Source organism: Archocentrus centrarchus, chromosome 3 (assembly GCF_007364275.1).
Source record: "Archocentrus centrarchus isolate MPI-CPG fArcCen1 chromosome 3, fArcCen1, whole genome shotgun sequence".
In the NCBI taxonomy this organism is placed as follows: Eukaryota; Metazoa; Chordata; class Actinopteri; order Cichliformes; family Cichlidae; genus Archocentrus; species Archocentrus centrarchus.
Window position 1 is genome coordinate 9,511,260 of NC_044348.1, and position 27,078 is coordinate 9,538,337.

The 27,078-nt window shown below is 41.6% G+C and overlaps 2 protein-coding genes across 4 annotated transcripts in view; one reads left to right on the forward strand and one right to left on the reverse strand.

Moving 5' to 3' along the window:
• The first annotated feature begins 332 nt into the window (after nucleotides 1-332).
• On the forward strand, nucleotides 333-13,406 carry wdsub1 (WD repeat, sterile alpha motif and U-box domain containing 1). 3 transcript variants are annotated; one of them, XM_030758396.1, is made up of 13 exons: nucleotides 333-564; nucleotides 2,830-3,241; nucleotides 3,822-4,009; nucleotides 4,924-5,010; nucleotides 5,578-5,671; nucleotides 6,393-6,426; nucleotides 6,535-6,575; nucleotides 9,848-9,954; nucleotides 10,077-10,094; nucleotides 10,537-10,563; nucleotides 10,876-11,055; nucleotides 12,355-12,489; nucleotides 12,572-13,406. In XM_030758396.1, the coding sequence occupies exons 2-13, from the start codon at nucleotides 2,844-2,846 to the stop codon at nucleotides 12,721-12,723; spliced, it is 1,461 nt and encodes a 486-aa protein (XP_030614256.1). In that variant the 5' UTR covers nucleotides 333-564; nucleotides 2,830-2,843; the 3' UTR covers nucleotides 12,724-13,406. The 3 variants fall into 3 exon arrangements, with proteins under 3 accessions (XP_030614256.1, XP_030614247.1, XP_030614265.1); XM_030758387.1 differs by having other exon boundaries at nucleotides 334-554; XM_030758405.1 differs by lacking the exon at nucleotides 333-564 and having other exon boundaries at nucleotides 3,135-3,241; nucleotides 3,798-4,009.
• Nucleotides 13,407-14,552: 1,146 nt separating this feature from the next.
• The window catches only part of LOC115800824 (protein TANC1-like), a 49,773-nt gene continuing 37,247 nt past the window's right edge, over nucleotides 14,553-27,078 (reverse strand). Inside the window, exons 14-26 of the mRNA XM_030758374.1 lie at nucleotides 26,720-26,842; nucleotides 26,383-26,619; nucleotides 25,887-26,096; nucleotides 25,606-25,687; nucleotides 23,492-23,625; nucleotides 23,267-23,390; nucleotides 22,999-23,174; nucleotides 22,476-22,605; nucleotides 18,143-18,172; nucleotides 17,964-18,055; nucleotides 17,735-17,881; nucleotides 16,620-16,720; nucleotides 14,553-16,476 (exon numbers count right to left, since the gene is read on the reverse strand). Of these exons, the coding sequence (XP_030614234.1) occupies nucleotides 15,129-16,476; nucleotides 16,620-16,720; nucleotides 17,735-17,881; nucleotides 17,964-18,055; nucleotides 18,143-18,172; nucleotides 22,476-22,605; nucleotides 22,999-23,174; nucleotides 23,267-23,390; nucleotides 23,492-23,625; nucleotides 25,606-25,687; nucleotides 25,887-26,096; nucleotides 26,383-26,619; nucleotides 26,720-26,842 (2,934 nt within the window). The 3' untranslated portion in view covers nucleotides 14,553-15,128. The remainder of the gene's footprint in view (nucleotides 16,477-16,619; nucleotides 16,721-17,734; nucleotides 17,882-17,963; nucleotides 18,056-18,142; nucleotides 18,173-22,475; nucleotides 22,606-22,998; nucleotides 23,175-23,266; nucleotides 23,391-23,491; nucleotides 23,626-25,605; nucleotides 25,688-25,886; nucleotides 26,097-26,382; nucleotides 26,620-26,719; nucleotides 26,843-27,078) is intronic.

A 27,078-nucleotide genomic window follows, 5' to 3' on the forward strand; every position in this document is an offset into this window, starting at 1 on the left:
CTTATAGAAAAACCCATACAGGGCCCCAAAGGGCAAGACTGCTGTGGGGTCTGTGTGGGCACACCCACTCAGTGCCCGATGGGTTATCTGTGGGTTTGTCCCACGCTTCACCCACACCTACTGTGTTTGTTGGATGCTGCGCATGTACTTTTACTTCAGTAAACATCAAATCTTTTAAAAAAAATAGTTTTAAAATATTTTTATTTTTACTTTTAACTTGGAGCACATTGTGTGGGGCTGGAAAATTCATTTGGACTTGTAACATGTTCAATAATCCCGCAAACGCTTAAGATGCTATGATTCACGTTACCTAGGTAATCACTTCTTGATTATGTAACTGTGATATTTTATTTATCACCCGTCAAGTTTGTTACGTTAAGGTTTTCGTTAAAGATTGTGATGTAGGCTATAGGACTTGACTTCAATTATTAAAAGTCGCGTCTTGAGAAAGTTACGACATAGAAGAGGGTGACCCTTTACGCATTACGTCATGGTCAGGTGATGGACGAGGAAGTAAACAACTCTGAAGAGAAGAGACATCTCGACGGGGAAAGGTGAGGTCCTGTGAGTAATTGTAGCTGACATTACAACTAAATTCGTGAACATTTGCCGCCTGGGTTTGCTTGTTAGACAGTTTTGGTAACAGTTTGGTCCAATAACGTTTGACTTTTACCATAAAGTAGGACGCTGTTTTTACGGTTCTGAAGCGCCGTTAGCTCGGATCTTAGCCACGGTCACTACAGCATCTGCAGCATCCAGCTATCTTCATAGACGATGATAGGAAACCGTTTCGGTCAGTCATGTAAGGTGGTTTAAACTTTGAGCGTGTGTCCACTCCAGTTTTTTAAGGGTGAAACAAAGAACAAAAGCATTTTTGAATGTATTTAAATGTAGCTACAGTGGCTAATGTGGGTAGAGAAGCCAGACCTCCAAAAATGTTTTAAGGGTTTGTATACGTGAGGTGTGAATGCCTGAAAGGGCTTTTTTTCTGACCTTTAAAGGAACTTCAGGGGAGACAACGCACATTACCTTGCTTAGCAGAAGTCTTTAACATTTTCCCGTTATTTTTGGACATTTTAATAAAGCAAAATGTATTTAAGTTTGAGTAAAGTAAAGCCAACTTAAAGAATAGTAACCATGGGATGTGTAAGGTCATAGGCTTGAGAAATATATTGGGGAAAAATTTGGGCCAAATTTGCATTTGTAGGGATGAGGTCTCAGCATTTTCCTACATACAAAAATGCCTTAATATTTGCAAAGCTTACACTTAATTTAAACATGTAAAATGTGAGCACATACACTATATTGCCTAAAGTATTGAGTCACGCATCCAAATCATTGAATTCAGGCGTTTCAATCGCTTCCATGGTTGTTAGTGTGTATAAAGTTACCTCAAGTTACCTGCCTGAATTAGGCCAAAGGCCTCTATTCATAAAAGGGCATTGAAGGATACTTCTTTTCTTTGCCTCGAGAAACTCTTAGGTTGCTTTTTATGCTTTGGGTCATTGTCCATCTGCACTGTGAAGCGCTGTCCAATCAGTTTTGAAGAATTTGGCTGAATCTAAGCAAAAAGTATAGCTCTGTACACCTCATCACTTCTCTGATAGTTTTATTGTGGGTATTAAGCCTAATCTCTTTAGACCTCATAAAACCAAGCACCTAAGCATGCAGACTGCTTCTACAAACATTTGTGAATGAATGGGTCGCTCTCAGGAGCTCAGTGAATTCCAGCATGGTACCGTGATAGGATGCCACCTGTGGAACAAGTCTAGTCATGAAATTTCATCAATATTAAATATTCCACAGTCAATTGTTATTGGTATTAAAACAAAGTGGAAGCGATTGGGAATGACAGCAACTCAGCCAGGCCACTTAGAGCGGGGTCAGCGGATGCTGAGGCACATAGTGCGCAGAGGTCACCAACTTTATGCAAAGTCAATCGCTACAGGCCTTCAAACATCATATGGCCTTCAGATTAGCTCAAGAACTGTTCAATAGCTTCATGGAATGGGTTTCCATGACCAAGCAGCTGCATCAGAGCCTTACATTATCAAGTGCAATGCAACGCAGTGGTGTAAAGCATACTGCCACTAGACTCTAGAGCAATGGAGACATTTTTTCTGGAGTTACAAATCATGCTTCTCCATTTGGGAGTCCAATGGATGAGTCTGGGTTTGGTGGTTGCCAGGAGAATGGTACTTGTCTGACTCCACTGTGCCAAGTGTAAAGTTTGGTGGAGGGGGGATTATGGTGTGGGGCTGTTTTTTAGGAGTTGGGCTCGGCCCCTTAGTTCCAGTGAATGGAACTCTTAATGCTTCTGCATACCATGACTTTTTCCCACAATTTCATGCTCCCAACTCTGTGGGAACACTTTGGGGACGTCCCATTCCTGGCCTGTGTTCCAGGCCTTTTTGTCCAACATCAGTGTCCGAATGCACTTTTGAAAGAATTCTCATATTTTTCTGACCTTATATTAAACCCTGTGGATTAAGAATGGAATGTTACTCAAGTTCATATGTATGTGAATACTTTTGGCAATATAGTGTAAGTGAAACATGTCATGGTTTCTACACCTCCGAATATTAATTTTGATGTTTCTTTTCATTGTGAAATAATTACAGTTTTATATATGTGATGTAATCTGTTAATTCACTAATCATTTATGATGCTGGAAAGCATCATAAATTAAAGTCAAAATTAAAGATAAAACTCATCATCAGGTCCAACAATGTGTTTGTTTATCCTGTGGTTTTGGTTTTAAAGAGACCTTTTTTTTCCCTCTTGTATATGCTGCTTTTCATCTTCTTATTCTTGCTGTGTAATCTTTAGGACCAGCTTTCCAGATGACGTCCCTGATCTGCACTTTACAACACCATCAAGACGATGTCAACTGGTGTGCCTTCTCAGCCAAACTGTTAGCCACGTGTTCCGGGGACAAAACCCTCAGGATATACGACACTCATGACTTCTCCGAGCTGCCTTTTTCACCGCTGACGGGACACGGCTACAGTGTCCACTGCTGCTGCTTCAGCACCTGTGGCCAGTTCCTCGCTTCGTGCTCCACAGATGCAACCACTGTGATCTGGTCTATGGTCTCGGGTGAGATCGAGGCTGTCCTGGAGCATCCTGGCCGCAGCCCTGTCAGGATCTGTGCGTTTTCTCCAGACTGTCTCCACTTAGTTTCTGGTGCATCTGATGGCACTTTGGCTCTTTGGGATTTCCCCTCCAAACAACTGCAAAGGTAAATCATTGGCTGAATTTCTTTAGAGCTGAATCAATCAAGGGGAAAACAAGAGAACATTCTCTCTCCGGAGGATCAGCTGCTTTTCTTTGGTGTGACTTTAAATGTTTTTCTAATATAGAAAAAAAATGTGACAAGTATTTTCATAATTTTCTGACTTTTGATTGCAAGAAAAAAAGATAAATTGTAGAAAACTGGCAGATTATTTGACAATGAAAATACTCGTTTATTATAAACTACTGAATTTTGAGTTTTCAACTGATGTTGGATAAAACTGGAAATTAAAATACATTTGCTTAACTTTAAGAAATTTCAGAACAACTTGTTAGACCAACTTAAAAGTGTTCAGTTCTAAACATGTGGTAATCAACAGACCTACTATTTATGTTGCTATACAGTACTGTAGTTTCTTATTGACAAAATGAGCTGAAATATAAGTGCAAACACGACTCTTAGCACCACAGTTTGTACCAATATTTGTTCTGTCCTGTCATATCCAGTTCCATGTATTATTAATGTTAATAGAGCTGAATTGAAAAATAAATTGTTTATGCAGCTGCTGTTGGTTATGTTTGTGAAGGACGGGGGCAGTGAGTGACACAACGATGGTAGCCTGCTCCTTCAGCCCCTGCAGTCAGGTGTTTATGACCGGCTCCACTTACGGAGACTTGCGTCTATGGGATCTACACATGAACCAGCTCCATGCAGAGAAGAACGCCCACGACCTGGGTGTCTCCTGCTGCACCTTCGCCCCCGGCATCCTCAGTGGTGAGAACCATTGCTGTGCATTAATCAGCTTTTCAGTGACACAAAGTGTTTCCTGCAGCATCTCAGAGTAAGAATAAAATCAGAATTATACACTGCTCAAAAAACTTAAAGGGAGACTCTGAAAATGATCTAAATTGGGGAAAAAACATGCTGGATATCTATAGTGATATGGACTGGTAATGTGTTTGGAACTAAATGATGCCACATTGTTTGGTGGAAATGAAAATTATCAACTTACAGAGGGATGAATTCAAAGATAGTCAAAAAAATTATGTAGCAGGCTAGTTCAGTTTGCTAAAATCAGCAGCAAATCAGAATGGTACTCAGTAGTTTGTGTGGCCTTTATGTATGAATGCCTGATAATGTCGTGGCATGCTCCTAATGAGACAACGCATGATTTCCTGAGGGATCTCCTTCCAGATCTGGACCAGGGCATCTCTGTAAAGGATCTGGTCCACAGTTTCCTGGCTACAATCTGGATTGTTTATCTTGAATCCAAAGTTCGCAGTCAGCCGAAATCTCCTTTCCAGCACCCTGGAATAAATTTTCTCGGGGAGGCTGAGCAGTGTGAATTATACATTTATTAAATTAAAGAAAGGCCCAATAAATACAAACAATAACAAAGCACAAAATGTATAAATACAAAAAGCTTCCCTTTAGTTAATACAAAAGGAAATATGGAGGGGGAAAAAAACAGTCTTTCAAATGGTCATCATCAGTTATACAAGTTTGAAGCAAACACGTTTGATAAAAGGTCGTGTAAGGTGTTATCAGTGCATAGCTGCTCAATTTGGACTTTGGACCTGCATCTAAGCACTGGCTGCTTTCAAATCAAGGCTGATGATTTTTTTGTGTGTGTGAAAGCCTGAGGACACTCTCTTTATATTTTGCTGTGTTTGTTTTTTGTTTTTCAGGTGGTCAAGTTGTGCAATTTCGTCTGGCATCTTGTGGACAAGACAGCCTCCTGAAGATATGGGCTGTTAACAAGTTGAGCTCCGGAGGTAGTGTGGCATGTCGTTACATGGTGGCTCTCCCTCTCTCCATTTATCCGTCTCGTACCATCCCTTTTTGTCGTTTTTACAACCTGATTTTCATATCAGCTAACATTGTAAACCTCGTGTATCCATGTGTATCCTGTTCCTCTGTGGTCGACATCATAGAAACTATGCTATCACAGTTATACCACGTAAGGCAGGGTTTTTTGTTTTGTTTTTTTAAATTAAATGTTGTTGTGTGACCTGTTGAAGCCTGCGCTGTGGTGAAACTGTACTCACTGTACACACACATAGTGTAGAGTCTGAGGCTGACTATTGATATTTCCAAGAAACACAATTCTTTTTTTTTTTTTTTTTTGTAATAAATCAGCACCAATACATCAAATCATGAGTCCAAATGAGCTGGCAGTTGAGGCTTTTTTTCTTTTAATGCTATTATTAAAATTAACTGCAGATTAACTCCTTGTACTTTACTCCCCCAGGTTTATTTCTTTCTATCTTAAAGAGCCTCTTTTCACCTTTTTTGTGGATTGAAAACAGTCCATTCTGCTAAATATGACTTATCTGTTGCAGCCTTTAAGATGAAGCTCCTGCACACGTTAACTGGCCAGTCAGCTCCTGTCCTTTCCTGTGCTTACTCGTCAGATGGGCAGCTGCTTGTGTCTGGGTAAGAGTTTAATTTCTTATATATATATATATATATATATTTATTTATTTATTTTTAAACATGCAGTATGTTGTCATCTACCTGACACATTTTCAAAGCATCTACTGCCTACTGTTCACATGTGTTTTTATAAACATGAGATTTGCTTCAAATTGATTATGCCTGCATTTCAGTGAATTGGCTCCTCTTGACTTTGGTAAATTATTGCATATTTATTGATTTTGAGGAGTAATATTGTTATCTTTGGAGTTGACTTAATGAACCACTCCCTCAAAGTAAAAAAATATAAAAAAAATAATTGATTTGAGGTCAGCTGCCATATAAGCTATATACAAATTGTATTGGATGGGCTAAAACATGCAGCATATTTACAAGATTTCTAACCATCCTGATTCCCTCTCAGTTTCAAGCTTTCAGCTAAATCCATATTTGACATTCTTCTCTTGATCTGAAATACCTCAGCGTCCTTCTCTTGATCTATTTGGGAACAAGAGTCTGCTGTGAAATATAGATTGTTTTCCTGGATGTATAAGTAGGCCACCTCTGCACAGATATAACAGTGCAGTACTGGAGAGGAACCACTGGAGGGAGACATGGATTGCTTTATTTCTCAATGCGTGAATATGAATTAGAACAGAGGGTTCTGCACTGCATTAAATACTTTAGGCAATTGAGATGTTTCTTATGTGGTTAAAATCTTATGATTTTTTTTGTCTTTCAGCTCTGTGGACAAAACAGTTACAGTCTATGATGCTGTAAGTACTTCTTTGAGTTACCAAGCAGCGTTAGTTTTATTTATATTTTATGCATCTGTATTGAATACAGAGAGCTCATATTTTGTTTTTTGCTCACACTGTCTGCAGGAAAATGCAGTTTTGCTTTACAGGCTGAAACAGCATGAAAGGTAAACATTGATTTTCATTTATATGTTTGAGTATTGCTTCCTGCATTTTCACACTGAGTATAAGTACAGCTTTATCCCTAAGATGTTACTAAAATTTTCTCTCAACTTGTCACACGGAATTTTTTATTCTGTGGAGTTAGTGATATGGAATTCTTTCTTTTATATTACTCTCCTTTCACATATTTGTGTCTTGTCTATATTGTTACATTGATATGGCAAATAGAACAATAAATTGCATTATAATAAAATTGGTCACAGTGTAAGATTTTACCAAAAAAAAAAAAATCATCACAGAAAAACTACTAATAGTTAAAGTTTTATGAAAACACAATTGAAATTACTGTGATCATTATTTCATTGTTAATTTTGCCCATATTACCCACTGTTGTTCATACATTGCTTTCCTTAATCTGCAGTGGTTGAAAGATTGCAGCAAGGCCAAAATGATTTCAGCTGTGTGCAATGAACTTGTGATCTTGTTGCCTTTTGAACAGGGACCTGGTCTGCAGCCAGTGACAGTCAGTTGCTGTGTTTAAAAGCAGTTGCCAGCTTGATGCCATTCAATCACAAACTTGTGATGACTGCAGTTATTTGCAAACATTTGCCAGTCTGTCTAAGAAGTGATTGCAGTCAGTCTAAGTTGGACCACAGTTGCTTGACAGCAATTCCTTTGCGATTGAAAGTGGTTACCCAGAGGTTGAGGGTGTTGCACACTCAGCCTCTGCATGACCAGAAGTTGTCAAAACTACTTGCAAACAGTCTCCGACAGCAAAAAAAAATCAGTGCAGTGACCAGGCAACCAGCATTTTTCTTTCCTAGTTGTAAAGAAATTTCCATCCAGTTTTTCCTCTTGTGTAACTGAGCAATGAAAGAGGTTTTTCATACAGTTTCTCCAGAATGTGGTAGTCAGTGGCTGAGCCAGACAGTTTTTATAGGGGTGGCCTGATTCATAATAAAATTTTTATGTAATCTTCAAATGATTACAAAATCTATAATTTAACAGGTGTTTGAGCTGATATCCCTGCGAGGTCTAAGCCATCACTGATGACAAGTGTTCTTACTCTGTCCTTATGCTATCACAATATGTGACTCTGAGCTCTGAACATTGTTCTTCCAGGTCTTGGTGATCACTGGGTAACACACATCTAAAACTGTTTACTTTTTTTTCCCCACCAAAACAGGGTTAGCCTTAGCTGGGGTTCTGCAAAAATGTTCTACTAGAAAAACAGTAGCTACTGGATTTAAATTCTAGTATGTTTTTTTGCCCCCTAACTGGTTGTGTGAGGTGGCCAAAGTCTGCCTGTGGCCACTGCTTTGCTCCGCCCCTGCTGGTGGATAACTCACCTTTTTAAAATTATGCACAAAACGATTCCCTTTTTAAGGCCCATGTTTGTCGGGAAATCCACTAACGCAGGTACTTAGGGTGTATTTTACATTTCTGAACCCCGACTCTTTATTCTTTTTAAAAAATAAATTAGTCATATATGATGTCATCGACATGAAACCTGCATAATTAAAATAGATTGTATTGCACTGTGGTCCCAAAACTTGTGTTCTTAGAAAAAGGTTGGACTACTTTTACTCTATTCCTCCCACCTACACAAAAACCACAGATGAATGATCACACTTACATGCTATTTATACGTCCATCCAGCCACCTGTGTCTGAAAGGCAGCAGACTTCTTTCAGCGGGGCGAATGAAAGTCGTTTTGGAAAATCACTAACTGAAGAGGAAGCAGGCGGCAAGTTGAGGAAAAGTGGATAAATGGGGAAGAAGTTTTTTCAATACTTGAGAAAATGTCTTCAGGAAACCAATTTGGGCTAGACAAACTGATGATACAACATTGTGAGTGTCTTAGGTTGGGTTAGTGCGTGCCCTTCTTTCAGCTCTTTTAATTTGTAGAGATATTTGTGTGAAGCCAGCTAGCTTTTGTGGATCATCATTTCTCAGCAATCCAGCTTAGGTTTGAGAGAGATTGGTCTCATTAATGCTGCCTTGACTTCAGTGAATCCAGTGGAAATTTGATTTTAATCCTTATTTAGACGCTCAGTACAGGATTCAACATGGTAAGCCTTCACTGAATTGGCCCTGATGGAGAGCGTTTCCATCACTGTGACATGTATAGTATCGAACCACAATTAAAAACTTTTTAGCCATCTAGGAAACCAGCTGCAGCCTTAAAGCTTCAAGCAGACTTATTGTGCTTTGCCTTATTTTCTGTTACAATAGTGGATGCTCATATTAAAGAGTCAAAGTTTCAGATAATGAGGCCAGCGTGTATACAGGTAATCCCTGTGAGCTAAACGCTCAGGCTTCAGACTGCTCTAAACACTCAGTTTCAGAGTTTTTTTTTTCTGCTCTTGGCTTTGTGTGAGGTCGGTGAGCATAAATATACTGTAGTCCTCTCTTATGACAACTCTCATGAGCACAGAAGTGCCTCTCACCTGGTCAGCAAACTCTGCTTGACAGGAGCAGCTGTAAAGAAGAAAGTTCCCTTAACTGGAGGGAAATGGAGCTAAAACGGCTCATTTCAGACAATGGGTTAAATGAGTGGCTGCACCAAAGCCCAGGTGAACTATGAATCATGCAAAGCTACTCTAGTAAAGTCCGTAAATTAGCATCAGAGGTCCCCTTTAAGTCTTCAGGCTGCTTAAGAGGACTGAGATGGGCTTTTGGTTTCAGGTTCTGAACTTCTTACAAATGATTTAGAGACCGTGTGCTTTTATAAATATTTTACATTTCATTTTCCTTCTTATTTATACTGTAAAAAACCAAAAGATAAAACTTTAATAATCCTGAAGCAAATCCAGAGGTTTCTCAGAAATTACATAACATAAAGATACATGGAGTAATAAAGCAAGAAGTATTAACACTATTACCATTAAAAATAGGTATTGCCTAATAGTATGACGATGCAGGTAAAGTAAATTAATTTAAAATAATCTATGAAATAGATTATTTTAAAGTAAATTAATTTAAAATAATCTGTGAAATAAGAGAGTAGAAAATCAAATATTGCTTTACACATTGAAGTCATTTGCAATCAGAGGTAATTACATTTGCATATGATATTTGGAAATGATTGCTTTGATGATGAAAGTGTAATACCACACATGGTATTGATGATGTTGGCATCATTATTGTCCATGACTCACGCGTAATCTGTTTGCCTGATGAATCTGTTTGGAACCCTTTCTCTGTTGTTGCAGAGAGAAAATTACCCTTTTATTGGTAATAGAAACTATATTCAGGCGGTTATCATCTGCTGCAGGTACGTGACGGCATGCGCCTTCTCTCCAACGTCACCACTGATTGCTACGGGATCTATGGATAAGACTGTGAACATCTGGAGGCTGGAGAATGGCTGCAGTGGACATGGTGTGGGGGGAACGCACACATCACTTATAAGAGTCATATCTATGTTTTGATGATCAATAACATTTTTCTTATAATCTGTTTTTTGTCTTTCTCCCTTACTGCGACTTGCGTCCAACGGAAAGGTGGGAAGCTGTTGCCTGGTTGGTTTTCCTTTTTTCCTTATTGGTTTGTTTTGTTTTGTTTTTTGTTTTAACACATTTTTTTTATGTCACTTTAACAGTAATGACAGCAGACTGTCTACAACACTCAGCATTAACAGGCCAGCTTTTATTGCTCCCTTTTTGCCAGCTCTGAGAGTCTGCAGATTTTTTTTTATTTATTAAGTCTTTAGAACCTGTATATTTTCTATTGCGTACAAAGAGCCAGTGTAACCTTTAATAACAGTGTTGCAGCTGAAGAGCTTCATTGGCTCTTTTTTGTGTTAAGATTTTATGTATTAAAGCAGCTTCGTCTTGTAGTGAAGGGCACAGATGTCGTGTTCACGAGCGCTCTCTGTTCCTCGATCACTCGTCTGCAGTTTGCATAAAGATTTCATTGCATTTCTCATGTTTAGTTATTTTTTTTCCCTTGTTTGTGTTGTAGAAGAATCTGCTCAGACATCAAGCAAAGGTGGGAAGACAGAAAATATGATTTACTGCATTGTGTGTTGCAGATGCAGAAGCATCTATACAAATATTCCACTCCTGAGACAAAATATGCATGAAAGACTGCAGTCATTTAGTTGTAATTATGCCATACGTGAACCATTTGTTGCCAAATGCGTGTTTGGTTGCAAGATTAATGTGCAACCATTCGTTTATATCATTTACCAGCCACAGCCTCATGGTCAGTAAGCACTCAGCTAGACTCCAGGTTCACCTTGCTGTGTCCATTTTTCAAAAGCTGTCGACCTGACCGTCTTGCTTTGACTCACCCTCTCAGGGAGAGCCTCGGGAGGCCGATCGAAGCTGCTGGTCAGTGATTGGTCGGAGGAGGATGTGTCAGAGTGGCTGCTGGAGGAAGGCCTCGAGGGATTGGTGGACAAATTTAAGGCCAATAACATAGATGGGACAGAGCTGCTCAGCCTCACCAAGGAAACGCTGGCGTCAGAGCTGCACGTCGGTGAGGAAGACGAGCATCACACACTGCTCAGCGAGTGCAGCGCTGCGTCTCCTCTCCCTCCTTCTCTCACACTCCTAAGGCTTTCCTTTTGTCCAAAACAGAAGAATGAAAGGCCAGTCTTATGAGCATTACAAGCTCTTGTGAGAGTGAGCACGGCCGCGTTTGGATTAGGATTTTTGTAACCATTTACATGGATAAAAGACAGCATATTAAATTAAAGTAAGGGTGAAGGAATGAATGTTGATGGGGGTTTTACTCAGCAAGATTATGTAATATTAGGCTGCGCTGGAAAAAGCACTAAGCTTTGGGGCCTTAGCAGTTCGGACTTTAATCTGGAGCACTTCATCAGTTACATAACCCAATCCTCAAAACAGAATTCCCCATAAGGTATAAAGTGGATTTATACCTAAGCCTTATTGGTTATTTCCAAGTCTGTCTGAATTTATTATTTTTATTTGATCAGACTCTGGGTTTATTTCTGGTTACTTTTTTTTTTTTTTTTTTTCCCAGCATCAAGTGAAACCACTCGGCAAAGTCGGGAGTGTTATGTTGTCGATGTCAGTCTACCAGCTAGGCCAGTATTCGTCACATAGTTGTCAGCAAATGTTTGTTGTATTGTCATGCCGTCATTTTCATCCCACAGCCGCTGTCAGTCACTCCTCGCTTTACGCAGCTTCAGCGCCGCGGCTGCTCGTGTTCACATTGTTCTGTTTTTAGTAACGCAGCATGAATCCCACCTTGCTTTTAACCAGAACTAACTTGGAGAACAGTGTTGAGTAGTAGTGAATTTTATCTGCTGCGGATGACAGAGGGAGAGAGACGGAGAACCGGGCATGTTTTTTCAGGGCTGGGAGTGAAATCAATGTGTGTATTGTGCTGCCTCTTTGAGAGGAAAGCACACAATGTTTAAAGTGTTTTGTGTTTATCTGTCACTAAGGCATTGTTTATGAGCTCTTTTATTTGTAAACTATAATTTCTGCATGATTTTTTTTTTTCTTTCTTCTTTCAAAGTAAAATGCCCTCAGGTGGCTGCTGAGTATTTAGCTTTGAATTAGACAGACAGCAGACATGGTCTGGTCCCACCATGCTCACTCTCACCCACGCTCACATTTGTCATCCGAGAGCGCAAAGTGTTAAAGACACGAATAACAAATGCTCGCAGCCTTCATATTGATATTATTGGCAGTGTTTGGGTCAGTTCAGCTTGTTCCACTTGATGCTCAGCTATTTTCTTTTTTCTTTCAATCAGAGCACACTGAGTCTTTATCTGTCTGTATTCTCTGGCTGATGTGTCTGTAGAGTCAGTCGGCTTGCGCAGTAAACTCCTGAGGAAAGTGGAGGAGCTGAAGAGTGATTCAGTGTGTTTAGGCATTCCCGATGAGTTCCTGTGTCCAATCACCAGAGAACTGATGAGGGAACCTGTTATTGCAGCTGGTGAGCTAAGATCATCGATCATGTGTTTCATCATTACTTGTGCTTGTTTGTGTCATTTACACAGAGTGCTTTTCCCCAACAGATGGCTATTCATATGAGAAAGAGGCCATCGAGAGCTGGATTAGCACCAAAAACCGCTCCAGCCCCATGACCAACCTCCCCTTGCTCACGACCCTGCTCACCCCTAACCACACCCTGAAGATGGCTATTGGCCGCTGGAAGACCAGCCACTAGAAATCCAGGAGACCTCTGACCTGGCGTGCTCCAGATGTTTCACTAAAGTGTAGAGAAACACAGGACGGTTTCACGTTCAGGTGTACCTGCACATGGTTTCCTCATTTCTCAAGTTAGCTGAATTTTAAACTGAGGGAACAGAATGACCAGCCTGAATCAACAGTCAGTTACCTGCTTACACACGGAGTGGGGAAAGACCAGCATGAGCGCCCCAATTTAAACAAAGCACTTAACTATTCACTCAAATTCAGCTTTCCTAACTAGCTTTGGTTGCAGCAGATGTGTTACTTTCAGGCTGGATTATGTTTTCAATGTCCTCATATTTAGGATGATAATTTGTTCTTACTGTGAGATGTATGTTCCTACAAAGCTGCAGCCCCCGGTACAAGCCCCTTTAGGTGAACGTGACCTGGCCCGATTGCTGTGGTTAAACTTCATATTAGAGTCCAGCTTTGGTTTCAGATAACTGCAGAATGGAAAAAAATATTTGCGTGCAATAATACAGTCCCTTATTTAAGAAATTATAAAATTCACAGAAACAAAATTTTTGTTACTGAATCTTCATCAGGTTCATTGCTTTTAGTGACCCCTCACTCTTACTTTATAAACAGGAAGCTGTAGCTATTGTATTATCTTAAATTGATTAGCATTAATGATGTCAATAAAGAGATTGTGAGCAGCAATTGTGATTAGCAATTCATTTATATAGCAATGGTTGCCGGTGCTGTGCTACAGAGTGCTATGTAAACTGATGTTGATTTGCAGTAGGACCGGCAGTCCTAACAGAGTGTCCTGATGAATGCTTAACTGAAAGCTAAAAACACTATTTGCACTATTTGTAAATAGGCAGAACATCTATAGCTGATTGATTACCATAGGCTGTACATGAAAGATGAAGGTTTGTAGAGTGAAACCAATGTGGAAGTGCCTTTCACCTGCATTCTTTCTAACAGCCACCAGGGGGCGACTGCTGTGGTTGCACAGAGAAGCAAGATTGTTAAGAAGTCAATGAGGAATTTGTCCTTCCGCTCCCTTCATTTATGACCTCAGTAAACACCTTCTTGATTACTTTATGGTGTCAATCACTAGTTTAAAGTCTTATGGTTTAAAAAAGCCAACATGGTGATAAGCCAAAATGCTCAGGTCCAAGCATGAGAACAATAAGATCACAGTGGCTGCACCAGTCTTTTATATACAGTTGATGTTTATTGCAACCCTGTTTCTAAAAGAAGTTGGGACACTGTTTAAAACCATTTAAAGACAGCATGTCTTTGGAGTTTGACGCCAGGAAAGGAAGGACTCTGGCCTATTTCCCTCTTCTTTTAACACCACCAATTGATGTAGTTTGGAAAGCAAAATATTTCCTCATAATTGGTTGATACAGGAAAATGCAATATCCACAGTTTTAAACAGGGACGTTTATTTCAAAGGTTTGGTTAAATGTCAGTTTAAGTAATGTACTGTGAAAGGCCTTTCACCCACCCACACGCTCTAAAGCTTAAGCAACATTTTATGGACTAAACTGAAAGAATGAGATGTAGAAATGTAGTCATCCATGAATATTTTATTATACCACAATAATAATGTGGTAATATTCTGTAATCCATAGTATGACTCTGAAAAGTGTATGACAACTATGAACATATATTAAGTCTTAAGTTTCTGTTTTCTCTCTCACTCTGTAAATGCTCTTTCTGAGTCCAAATAAACCAATAAACACTTCATATGAATATTTTCTCTGCTATGCAAAAATAAATAACATATACTGTGAATATTGAAGCAGTCAGTTGTAAGATTATGACAAGAAGCGTCCAACAATGTCATGTACAGTGCCTCTGTTTTGTTTTTTTTGTTTTTTTGTTTGTTTTTTTTTGAGGGGGGGGGGGTTCAATCAAATGTACCAAGAAAAAGGATCTCAAAGGTACACAAAGTAATCCATTCTTAAGCCTGTAATGCTGACAGATAAACACTTACAGGGAAATAGATAATCTGCAAATATAGTGTACACCGTACAAATATAAATGTTTTTTAAAAGACACTTCACAATAGAAATGGTCATATCCTGCAACAAACAGCGTGAGGTTTTGTATATTCGTGCACAAAGCTTTCTCAGACTTCTATATTTGATATGAGTTAAAAGTTGAGACAATATACTACAATTTTTTTTTTTTTAAATCCTTACTTAAGGTATGTCTGGTCTTCTTGAATACACTAGCTGTATACATGTAAGCAAAAGCGTAGTAGCCTGAGTTGAACACTGGTTCTAGATTGTAAATGCAGTGCAGCAGCATAAATCTACAAAACAGGCTCAGGGAAGGGAGCTGCTCTCGCACCAGTCTCCCTTGCTACCTAATGTAGGACATAGCTTGTCGAAAACAGCCTGTTCCTGTGCTTTGAGAAACTATTCAGACATTGGATTCTATAAAAGAGCGTTTGGGTTTTATGGGAGCCATATGCAGAGCTGGGTTGTCTCTCGTCAGGCTCGCCTGTCTGTGCCTCCCCTCGGGGAAGCGTAGCTGGGAGGATGCCGTGCCTCTGCCCTCTCGCTGGTGCAACCGGTCTCCAAACTCTCGGCCCTGCTGCTGGCTGTTGCTCTGGCTCACAGAGTGCTGCTCCTGGAATGATGCGTGTTTGAACTCATTGTTCAGCCCTTGGAACTCCATCACTGACATACTGAAGCTCTCCACCCCTCCGCCCTGCCGGCTCAGGCAAGTGGTCTGCTGGCCGACTCGCACTGCTTTGTCCATGACCCCCATGAAGGGCCGGGGCTTTAGCTCAGGTTTTGTCTTGAAGCTACCGCTGCTCTTGATGGGGCACGGGGGATCTGGTGCCTGCTGCCTGCCCCCATCTGACAGGTTCCCACTGGAGGCCTGACTGGAGCTGGAGCCCCTTGAGCCTGTTGTTCCTGCTCCACCACCCTCCCTTCTAACCTCCATACCAGAGCCTAAAGCAAGAGCCAGGCCATCCAGTGCCACAGAGTGGGTAGAGAGTCTGTCAGAGCCCCTGGAGAAGCTGGATGAGCGTGGCTGGTACATGTGGAGAGGTCCAGGTGGAGAGGAGCTATTGGGGGACATAGGGTGATAGTGCTCGGTAGGACTGTGCCCAGAGTGTTCACTGGATCCAGGGCCGATGTCGATGCCCACAACAGGTGCTGGCCTCAGAGAGGTGGAGATGTGTCTACCTGGCAAAGGACTAGAGGGGCCGCACAGAGACAGAGGTCTGCCCCCAACTCTGCTCCCTGACTGCAGGGAGTGGCACTGGTGATGAGTCCTGCTGTTCTGGATCTGTCTGTTAACAGGAGGAACCGGCTCAGGCAGATCCACAAACAGCTGGTTCTGTACATACTCCTCTTGATGGAAACTTGGGGACTGATCTCCTAATCCAAAGGCCACAGCTCCAGGGAGAGTCCTGTTTGGAGCGTATGGATTCAGAGGCCAAAATTCAGGACTTTTCCCACACTGCAGGCTCACCTCCTCACCATCCTCCTTTTCTTCTTCCTTCTCTGCATCGGCCTGCTCTGCAGGGATGTGCCTCTCTAGACTTCCCTGTGAAAAGACGTCTGTTTCCTCCTCTGTGGCTTGATGGTAGTGGGTGTGAGGGTCCCTGTTGTAACCCTGTGCCGAGTTGTTGCTGGATAGCTTCTGATGATGCTTGCATTCCTCCTCTACTCGTGCCAGCAGGCGTCGGATCTCCCTGTTGGACGGGGAGAGTCGTGCTGCTTCATGGAGATCTGCCAGCGCTGCAGCAAACTGCCTGGGGAGGACCAAGAAAATGAACAAAGGAACTTTAAAAATACTTAATTTACAGAAAGGAAACATCCCGGTGCGTTGCTGATTCGCAAGAATTTTGATTAAGCAAAAGGATTCGGTTTGAAATATAATTGAATATCATCGTACCTGCTACTCCTCTTGGCCCGTGCTCTAGCATAAAAGGCTTCGTAAGACCTTGGTTTCAGTTCCAGGGCTTTTGTTGCAAACTCCTCAGCTATGCCAAAATCCTGTAGAAAAATGCATTTAGTGGCACGTGTTATTTGCATTTCAAATTAAATATCAGGCTGAAGTGCAGCAACAAATAAACCCACTGTATGATCAGCTGTGTGGTTAAGTGCGTAGCCTGGAGAGAGTTGGTTCTGCAGAAATAATTTGAGGCCATTCCAATAAAAAAATAAATAAAAATACTGTTTGTTTGCTGCTTCATTACATGGAGCTGAGGATCAAAGCCTGTTTAATGAAACAGAACTCACGCTGCAATCATTTTTATTGACCAGGAGCAGGAGGAGAGGGAGAAAAGCACTCTGAGAGCAGCTTGCTTTTCCTGCAGGTTTTTACTGCTCCCACCATCACTCTCAGGTGAATATTTAATGACACTGACACACTGTGATTCTGTCCTTCAAAGTGAGGTCAAAACGGCAGCCTTGAACGTGAGATTACGAACGTTGCTGCTGAATATTTAATGATGGTATCATGTAGTCTCCCTGCTGGCACTTACTGCCTGCATTTAGCTGTAATATGTGGATTTTAGCCAGCCCACTTGCACGTCCACTGTAAATAACCCCCACCCCCCTGCAGAGCCACGGAGAAAGAAGGAGCGTGGACTCGGCCTGCCAGAGAGAGTGACCTTATCACATCACATTATCTGCTCCATTATTCATCGGCCACAGTGACCCTAAGGATGGCATTTTTACACAGTCTGTTAGGACGTCTGTCATCACCAGGGTGGGTTCCAGCCCTGGCTGCAGGCCACATACATCTATTCATTATGTCACCACCTGCTTCTAGGTCTTACACGTACAGTCTGTTTACCAGGGAGACCTGAAATTAGATCTGAAAAGCAGAGGTATTTTTACATTGCGCTATAGCAGCACGGATGTTACCTTTTTATGTTGATACAGATAAATTATAGATTTCAGGGACCCATCTATCTTGCCTTGGCGGCCCTCCTGCCATTCCCTAGGTGTCTAATAAACTTGCCAGTGTTAAATAGTGCAGTTTGATACAGCGGTGTCTCTTACATTGGTTTTCCTGCGGCAGCGTGAAAGGTTTAGATAGAGGGAGACTCGCAGGTCTTTGAGCCCCTTCAGCTCCTCTCCTTGCCCCTCACGCGGCAGCTTCCGAAGGGCGTACTGGTAACGCTGGCCTGCCTCCTTCATACGTCCCTTCTGTGAAAGACAAGACAGGGAGGTTTATTTGACAAGTAATCGCTCCTCACCACAGACACTCCCTAACATTCACCATATTCACCTTGTAAAGCATGTTCCCTTCCTCCATCAGCTTCTGCAGGAGGATGAGGAGAATGTCTGGTTTGGAGGAAGCCATAGCCCACGTAGCGTGGCCTGATGGAGTGGTAGAAAAACTTTATATTATCCTGTATCACCTTGTCTCTTGTACTTTGGATCTTACATGTGCCATGTGCCATGTACCTGATCGATCGTGTGGAGCCGTTCTGTAGCCTTTTGTTTGAGAATGGGGAGGAACCAAGGATTGAAAGAGAGACGTGAAAAGAGAGTTAGACAAGTGGATGGAAGACTGCAAGTGCTGCAGAATAAAGGATAACAACTTTATGCTGTGTAGCAGTAATCAAATATCTATCTATCCGTAAAGAGTCTTCATTGATTGGGTTACGCCAGATGCAAATACGAGTACACTTTGAGTAATGGGTTCAGCCTGAGACGCGTCGATTCAACTTTATGCGCGTGTTAGACGTCAGTGCGGCAATTAGTGAAGAAAAATTGTTGTACAATAATTAGTTTTGAAGAGAAGCAATGACGAGGGCAAAGTTTCCATAGTAACTGGAGCTGGGCCCTGGTCTTCATACACTGCTAAAAAAAAAAAAAAAAAATCGGGATCTTCAGTGTGACGAGGTTAGGAGTGTCCTGCCAGGGGTCTCTTTGCTGCAACTTCTTTACTTCATTCATAACTGTTTAGAAGGAAATCCCACATATTTTTCAAATGTGTGGTACTAATTAATAATTCCCTTCTAAATGAAGCAGCACTTCTCTAAAAGTAATAAGTCGGGGTATCCCAAAGCGCCTTGAGACAAGTTTGAATGTGAACTGGAGCTTCAGAAATAAAACTGAACTGAGTTGATTTAAGGGATCCTGATGATCGTGCAATATTCTCTTTACTCGAAATGTTCTTCCTGATACACAATTTACCAGCTTTTGTTTGTGCTTATTAAATGTTGTTTTTCCTGATTACCTATGCCTCAAAGGTACAGATGTATATTATTCTTTAATAGTCACAAAAACAAAGTTTGAAAATGCTAATATACATTTTTGCTATATTTGAGTCCAAAGACATCCTTGCAAAGTTAATCCCACACGGAAAGAGCAACTGGTCATGAAGCAGTTACTCAGAGAGCCCCACTTTCTGTTTTGGTTCAAAGGTCTTCCAACTTTGACCCTTTAGTGGCTTACGAGTTTCTTGAGATGAGGACATAAAATTTTGTAACGAGAATCGAAGGCCTGTCCTCAATCAACGTGGGATTTTTTTTTTTTTTTTTTTACAACTTTTTAAGATGAGGTTCGTGGAGCTGCCATAGACTTCAGACTGATAGGAGAACAGGAAGAGGATGAAGAAAAGGAAAAGTCAGGAACAATATGGGTGCTTATGCATCTTCACTGTCAGTGAAAGCAGTGCATAATCATTTACAGTCCAGATGGGAAAAAATAAGCAAACCTCTGTGTGATTCAGGAGATGGGACCACAAACGTGGGCTGTTGAGGTGTCGCTCCCTCAAAATAAAGGCATCCAAAAGATGGTTAATGACAAAGTCTGTTCTTCTTGAGAAACATGGCCTGGTTTGAAGGACGGCTTGATCAAAACAACTTTTGCAGGCCCTTAGAAGAGACAATGGCTCGTCATAAATCCACAATAAAACAAAATATCTTGAAATGGAAGATACTGAGTGGTGTTACTGCTCTCAACAGGCAACACATCCCTGCAAAGATCACACAGACAGCACAGAGTGTGATCCTTACAAAATGTGAAAAGGTGTACATTGCTAAACTCCAGGCTTATGTGTCCATTATAAGAAAAAAAAAACACACACACACCAAAGAAGAAGATCACAAACTTAACCACTGCTCTTACTGCACAACTCCAAACAAAACCACATCCCAGCTGTGAAGCATGGTGGAGGTAGCATCACAGTTTGGGGCTGCTTTTTTCAACTCGGGGCCCGGACACCTTCTAAACACTGAAATCAAAATTGCATCAAGAAATTGTCTACAACAGGAAAGTCAGATTCCTGAGCTTAATGCAACTGAAATGGTGTGACACAACCTGAAGGGGGCTGCTCAAAAAAGACATCCCAGAAATGCCGACAGACGGAAACAGTGAGGAATGCTCCAAAATTCCTCCTCATCTTTGCTTAAGTATCATAAGCACCTACAGGGAACCCCTGATGGAGGTTATTGCTGCTAAAGGAGGTTCAATGAGTTACTAAATAAAAGATTACTTACTGTTTTCCTGCTGCTCTATAAAGCTACTTTCAGCTATTCCCTTATTTATAAGGAGTCACCACCAGGGGGGGGTTGTTTCTAGAAGGGGGGGGGGGGGGGGGGGCATGGGGTGGTATTGGTATTATTAACCTTATAATCCCCAACAACATTGGATTAGAGCGCAGACAGGACCAGTAGGAGTGTAACTGTGTATATTTACTCAAGTACTTTACTCAGGTTTAATGTACTTGTACTTTGAATATGTTCATATTATGCTGCTGTCTGCTTTTATTCCATTCCAGTTATTGCACTTCATAATTATTATTTATTCTTTATTTATCTTAAAGCTTTAAATACTTATTGATTTGCAAATGAATTTTTGAACCTCTGAACTATTAAACTACTTAAGTAGGATTATAAATTTTACTTGAATAAAAAGTCTAAATACTTGTTTTCCACTTTGGAAAATAACTATCCTTCACAAGATTAGGTTTAAATTGTTATGCAGCTCCAATTTAATAATAATAATAATAATACATTTTATTTATAGGCGCCTTTCAGGGCACTCAAGGTCGCCTTACAGGTAAAAAACAATCAAAAATGAAAAATAAAAACAGCACAAGAGAAGGCACAATTACAATTACACAATAAACAAAAATTGAAGAAAAGCAAAACAATAGTTAAGACCAGGATAAAATCCAAGAACCCACTGAGTCATAGGCCGAAAGCTTGTTTGAACAGATGGGTTTTTAGACGAGATTTAAAAAGAGATAAGCTGTTTATGACCTTTAATGGTTGCGGTAGAGCATTCCAGAGATGGGGTGCTATATGACAAAAGGCTCGAGACCCCATAGTTGCTAAACAGACAGAAGGTATAGTGAGGAGCAGTGACGAAGAAGAACGAAGTGGGCGTGAGGGAGTATAGTAATGGATTAGAGCAGCAATGTAGGGGGGAGCAAGGTTATGAAGAGATTTGAAGGTGAGAAGAAGAATCTTGTATTTGATACGGTAGTCTATTGGAAGCCAATGTAGGTCCTGAAGGATGGGAGTAATGTGTTGAGTAGAGGAGGTTCGGGTAATGATACGTGCAGCAGAGTTTTGAACCATCTGGAGTTTACGGAGAAGTTTGAGTGGTAAACCAGCGAGAAGTGAATTGCAGTAATCCAGTCGAGAAGTGACAAGGGCGTGGACAAGAGTTGTAGTACTGGTAGATGTAAGAGAAAGACGGAGACGATTAATGTTACGTAAGTGAAAATAAGCAGACCGAGTGAGGTTTTTGACATGAGCCTCAAAAGAAAGAGTGCTATCGAGGATGACACCCAGACTCTTAACTTGGGAGGAGATGGGGACAGTGAAATTATCAATGGTGAGTGTGAAGTGATTGGATTTTGCAAGGGTGGATTTGGCACCAATCAGCAGGATTTCTGTTTTATCATTATTCAGTTTGAGAAGATTGTCAGAAAACCAAGATTTTATTTCAGAAAGACAGTCAGAAAGGGAAGGCGGGGGGGAGAAGAGCATTTGGTTTAGAAGAGACATAGAGCTGGGTGTCATCGGCATAACAATGAAAATGGATGCCGTGTTTCCTAAAAATATGTCCTAAGGGTAATAAGTAAATAACAAAGAGAAGAGGACCAAGGACAGAGCCCTGAGGAACACCGGAGGAGACTGGGGTGATGAATGACTTGGCAGTTTTGAGCTGTACATATTGGGTGGCTCACCCCGGAAGTCAGTCACATAATAAATCTGCGAGAGGACGCAGGGCCGCACAAGCTTGAAGACTGTGGTTTGCATGCCAGTTTCCTACACTTATTACATATTTCTGACTAAATATTCTGCTTTCCTGTGCCCCCTGATGTATCCTTGGTCCTCCCTGTGCCACCCCACTTAAAATATTCTGGAAATGCCTCTGGTCACCACAGCAAGTAGCTCCACATGTTTGATTTAGCACATTTTTTTTCCCACCAGATGTCCTTCCCCCACCACCCCATTTGTTCCTCATCCTGGAATCAAACCAGGGAGCATTCACTCTCTAGATGAATGTGCAAACCACTACACTATGGAGCTCCTATGATGTGTTAAATTAAAACATGAAAATTAGGATTTGTGCGCAGTCAGATTCTGTCTATATATAACTGTAAATTATGTAGATTGAGACACATTTATATATTTTAATCCTGATAACCCCACAGGTTTCAAAAACTTAAAATTTTTTTTTTCTTTTTATTTGCAACTGCAAAATTTCTAGATGTGGGATTTACTGCAGGCCTATTAAAGTTAAAAAAAAAAAAAAAAAAAAAAAGCATTCATACCCATTTTTGATCCTTTCTTAAGCAGCGAAGCCACCAGGGCCGGGTTCTGGCACCCAGTCGCTCGATCTGAACCTCTGGCGCTGTTGTCCGCTCTCTCCAGCACCGCTCCATTTTCCACCAGGCAGTGCACCTGACCATGCGTGGAATAATATTAACATATTTATATTTAAGTTAATTATTTGAGTGATGAAATACTGATTTTTTAAATAGTTCATCTGATTACAATCTGTAAGCTTGTAAGCTCTCTGCTGACTTTGGAAAACTGTTGATTATCAGATCCTTTGATTACTCTCCTGCTCATCAGTGGAGCAAATGAAAGCCAAAATGCTTGGATTGAAGATTCTGACTGCATGAACTGTGATTGAAATTGGAGTTCCTATGCAGAGCACCACATGAAAATTATTGTGATTATTATAGTAATTGTGACATTTATCTAAAATTTATTGCAATTATGTATCGCGCGTTGCTAATCATCTTTTAATCACATGTTTTGCAGAGTACTGTCAATAAGCATGAAACCCACTGTATCTGCATCCCCGTTGAGGGCAGCTAGGTCAAGTGGAGTCCGTCCCTGTCTGTCTGGTTGGTTCAGGTCAGCTCCTGCTTCCATCAGAAGCTGCACTGCACCTTTCTGGCCTTTCATGCAGGCCCAGCTAAGTGCAGTCAGCCCCTCCTGATCAGCAGAGGACAGAGAAGCACCTGGGACCACAAACAGTACAAATATTGTTTTCCATTTCATGTTTATTCTGCAAACAAACTTGGATGTCACTGTGAAAGGTGTGGACTCTCACCCTTGGACAGCAGGAGTTCAGCTGTGCTTATGTGGCCCTCAGAGGCAGCCAGTATGAGCGCAGAGCGACCCTGCTTATCAGTGGCGTTGATATCTGCGCCTTGCTTCAGCAGCAATTCTGCCACCTGGGAAAGGGAGGGAAGTTATCACAAAAAAATGGAAATAAAATAAATTGAAAATAAAAGACAGAACTGGTAAGGAGAAGAGCTTCCAGCGGTTGCCTCACCTGTGTGTGTCCATGTTTGGTAGCACTAAGCAGCGGGACCATTCCTCTGCGGTTTGCTTCCTCGAGCCCTGCCCCCCGCTCCAGGAGGAACGAGCACATCTCGAGCCTCCCTCTCCCTGCTGCTGCACTCAGCACTGACAGAGGGTCGGCATAGAGATGAGGAGGCGAAGAGAAGAATATGTAATTGACACATTTAGGAGAGAAGTAGAAGCAGAAGTGAGAAACAGAAAGGGAAAAAAAGAGGCTGGTTATTTCCACAATCTGTATGATTCTGACACTTTTCTGCTTTGAAATCTAGATATCTGACAAACACCCTCTTTCTGTTATACAATATAATCAAAAAAGGAAGCAGCATATGGTTATTTCTAATGATGACTTACATACCAAACCACCTGCCACCCTCCTTAACCAGCCAGTGTTATTCTGACAAACTGTGGGCACTGGCCATTGTTTTTTTTGTCCCCCCCCCCTCCCAGTATGTGAGTCCTTCAGCTAATCGAGCAGCTGGGGATAGAGGCAAGGTATTGATGCTATATTGGTATATTCTCCAAGTACCCTTGATAAATGACATTATGTTTAATGTGTCCACATGCTTCAGTGGACAAATCAATTATATAATACTGTGTTTAAGGAGGAGTTATTGCCACATGAGTCAAAGAAAAAAAAACTGTGCAGCTGCCTTTGTTTAAGATGGATTTTGTGTAGCTGCACAATAGAGCAGCAGGATCAGTGAAGCTGCTGCATTCAACACAAACTGAACTGAATAGGTGAAAATATTCTTATTAAAGGGGCTATATTAAGCTCTGCCTTATTTTCTGTCATGTATGCACTGTTAAAATGGTGGATGCTTACATTAAACATGACAAAAATTTTAATTTATGAGGTCAGGGTAGGTGTAGGTAATCCACATGGGCCAAAAGTTCAGGCTTCAGACAGTTTCTGTCTACTGTTCTCTGCCTATGATGTCAGTGAGAGGGGATTCATCCATTTTCTTCACTGCTTATTTAACTTGGGGTTGTGTGGGGGCTGGAGCCTATCCCACTTGTCATAGGGAGATAGTGAGGGTAGAGCCTGGACAGTTCTGGGAGTCTGTCACCAGGCTAACAGAGAGACAGGCAACAGCACACTCACACATCCACACCTTTAGCTAATTCAGAACCACCAATTAGCCTAATGAGCATCTTTGGACTGTGGGAGGACGCTGGAGCACCTGGAAGAAACTAATGCAGGCATGAACATACAGACTCCACACAGGACCTTCTTTCTATGAAGTGACCGTGCTGACCACTGCACCCCTGTACCACATCAAGGCCCAGTATAAGATAAATCAATTGCTTTTTTTTTTCTTCTAGGACAGTCCAATAATAAATTAGGAAGTTAGAAGAGAAGGTCTCCTTTAAAAAGATTTGAAAACTGTGATATGCACTGCTCACTCCCCAAAGAAATGGATATCCTTGGTTCAGTAATTAGACTTTAACATGCACCTCGACTGGCCACTTTATCATTGCTAATGGACTCTAATCCAATGATCCTAACACTAAACATAAAACAAAGCCAGAGCAGTGTACATACAAAGGTGAATGTTCACCAGGGTGCTTCGTGCTCTCATTTTTTCTACTTCAGTCCTGCAGGGGACCATGTAATAGAATTATAGCATAATGGTACTGTAGGCACAGATACAGGCTTCATCCGACATGCTTTCAGGAAATGGCCTTAACAGAATTCTGCGAGCTGCACTATCACATCCATGATAGAGATAAAAGTATTACAACTGAATAACAGCTGCTTTTAGATTTTACAAATGTGACTGGACAAGATACTCTGATGATAAATGTGATGCTCAACCAAAAAAACTATTTACAATCAAATCAGCTTTTTGATAAATATTATAACGCTAAAAGCAGTTAATGGGTATGACTGTGGTGAACTCCTGCAACTCCCCTCGAAGAACTCACTGTATTCATGCACAGGTAAGTTTAATACGTATTCACTGCACAGAGCTGGAATGTGCATGAAATGCAACCCCGAAGCCCTTGAGCATGACTCTAGAACCACAATGATTGACAGAAAGAGGTGAGAAAGCTAAATTTATCTGAGTGATAGCAGAAATGCACCCGTTTCTCCCCAGAGTGAGTCGTGAGCGTCCATCTGCACCGCCAGCTGTTCATCTTTCAAGTCCAGCAAGCTTTTCACCACCTGCAGGAAAACACAATTTACAGTCCTCTATTGCTGGCTTGCTGTGCAGAAAACAGACCAAAGCACCCAGAGACCTTGAACAGAAAATAACAAACCAGGCCTAATAAATCCTCTGCATCAGCCAAGGACAGGCTCCGTGCTCTGCATTTCAGCACTGCTAAAAATCTTTTTGTCATCAGGACTTTGATCTGATGCATACCTGTGTGTGCCCCACACTCGCTCCTGCTGTAGCTGCCTGCTGTGCTGCCTGTGTTTTTCCAGTCACGGTCTCATTGCTGTGCTGCTGCTGCGGGTCAGTGGGAATCTCTGCTCCCCAATCTTGGCCCAGCAGGATGTTGATGATTTCTACATGGCCCTTCAGCCCAGCATGGACCAGCGCGCACTGGCCACTCTTATCAGCATGGCTCACCTGGTACAGAGGGATACACAGAAGGACTTAAAACACTGACCCTGGCTAGGGCCTGTAATACGCTGGCCTAGATCAGCCCAGTACACTGTGTGTCATCCATCTCCTAGAATAGATCCTGGCGCTGTGGTGAATGTAAAATCGGAGCAGTTACGGATATCATTTGTATAGGGGTACTGAGAGGTAGAGCATTCTTTCAAAGATTAAAATCTGATTTATTCATAGTAATTATGCCCGTCATGCCCTCCCAACCCACAGTCGTCTGTCTCAGCACAGAAGTGACACTGACCTTGGCCCCCTTCTTGCAGAGCAGGCTGACGATGTCGGCGTGTCCCGTGGCAGCAGCCAGACACAGGGGCGTCATGCCACTGTCAGTGGTACCATCTGTAGGAGCGCCCATTTCAAGCAGCAGAGCTACCATCTCTACATGCCCCAAGTGGGCATGCACAGCAAGGATGGGAGCATGACCTATCACCTCTGTACACCAGGTCACACTAGCGCCACCTAGCATTAACAGACGACTCACCTACAGAATGAAAAGAAATTCATAGTTATATGTTTGTACAAAAATATACATGTTTGAATCAAAGAGCACTTTTTAAATATAGAGCACTGCAGTGTGTCACCTTGATGTTAGGTGTATACAGGTTTCTCAGGGAGGCCAGTGCAGCAGACAAACTGTCAGTGCTGCAGTTTACCCACATGGCCTGAAGAACGCTGGAGGACACACCTGTCTTCTTACTCAGACCCTGTAAGTGTGTGAGAGAGAAGCACAGGCAGAGAGATGCAGAGAGGTGAAACTTTTTCAGCTGGAAAATTCAAATTATCCCTCAGGGTAAAGCACTATGCACAGAGTGCAAACCATACCATACATGTTTATGCTTATGAGTTGTGCTAATGTTTGTGGATGACAGTAGGAACCAGAGTTCACTCTTACTCATGTGTTTCCATGCAGCAATATGCAGTGAAGTATGGGATCTTGTTT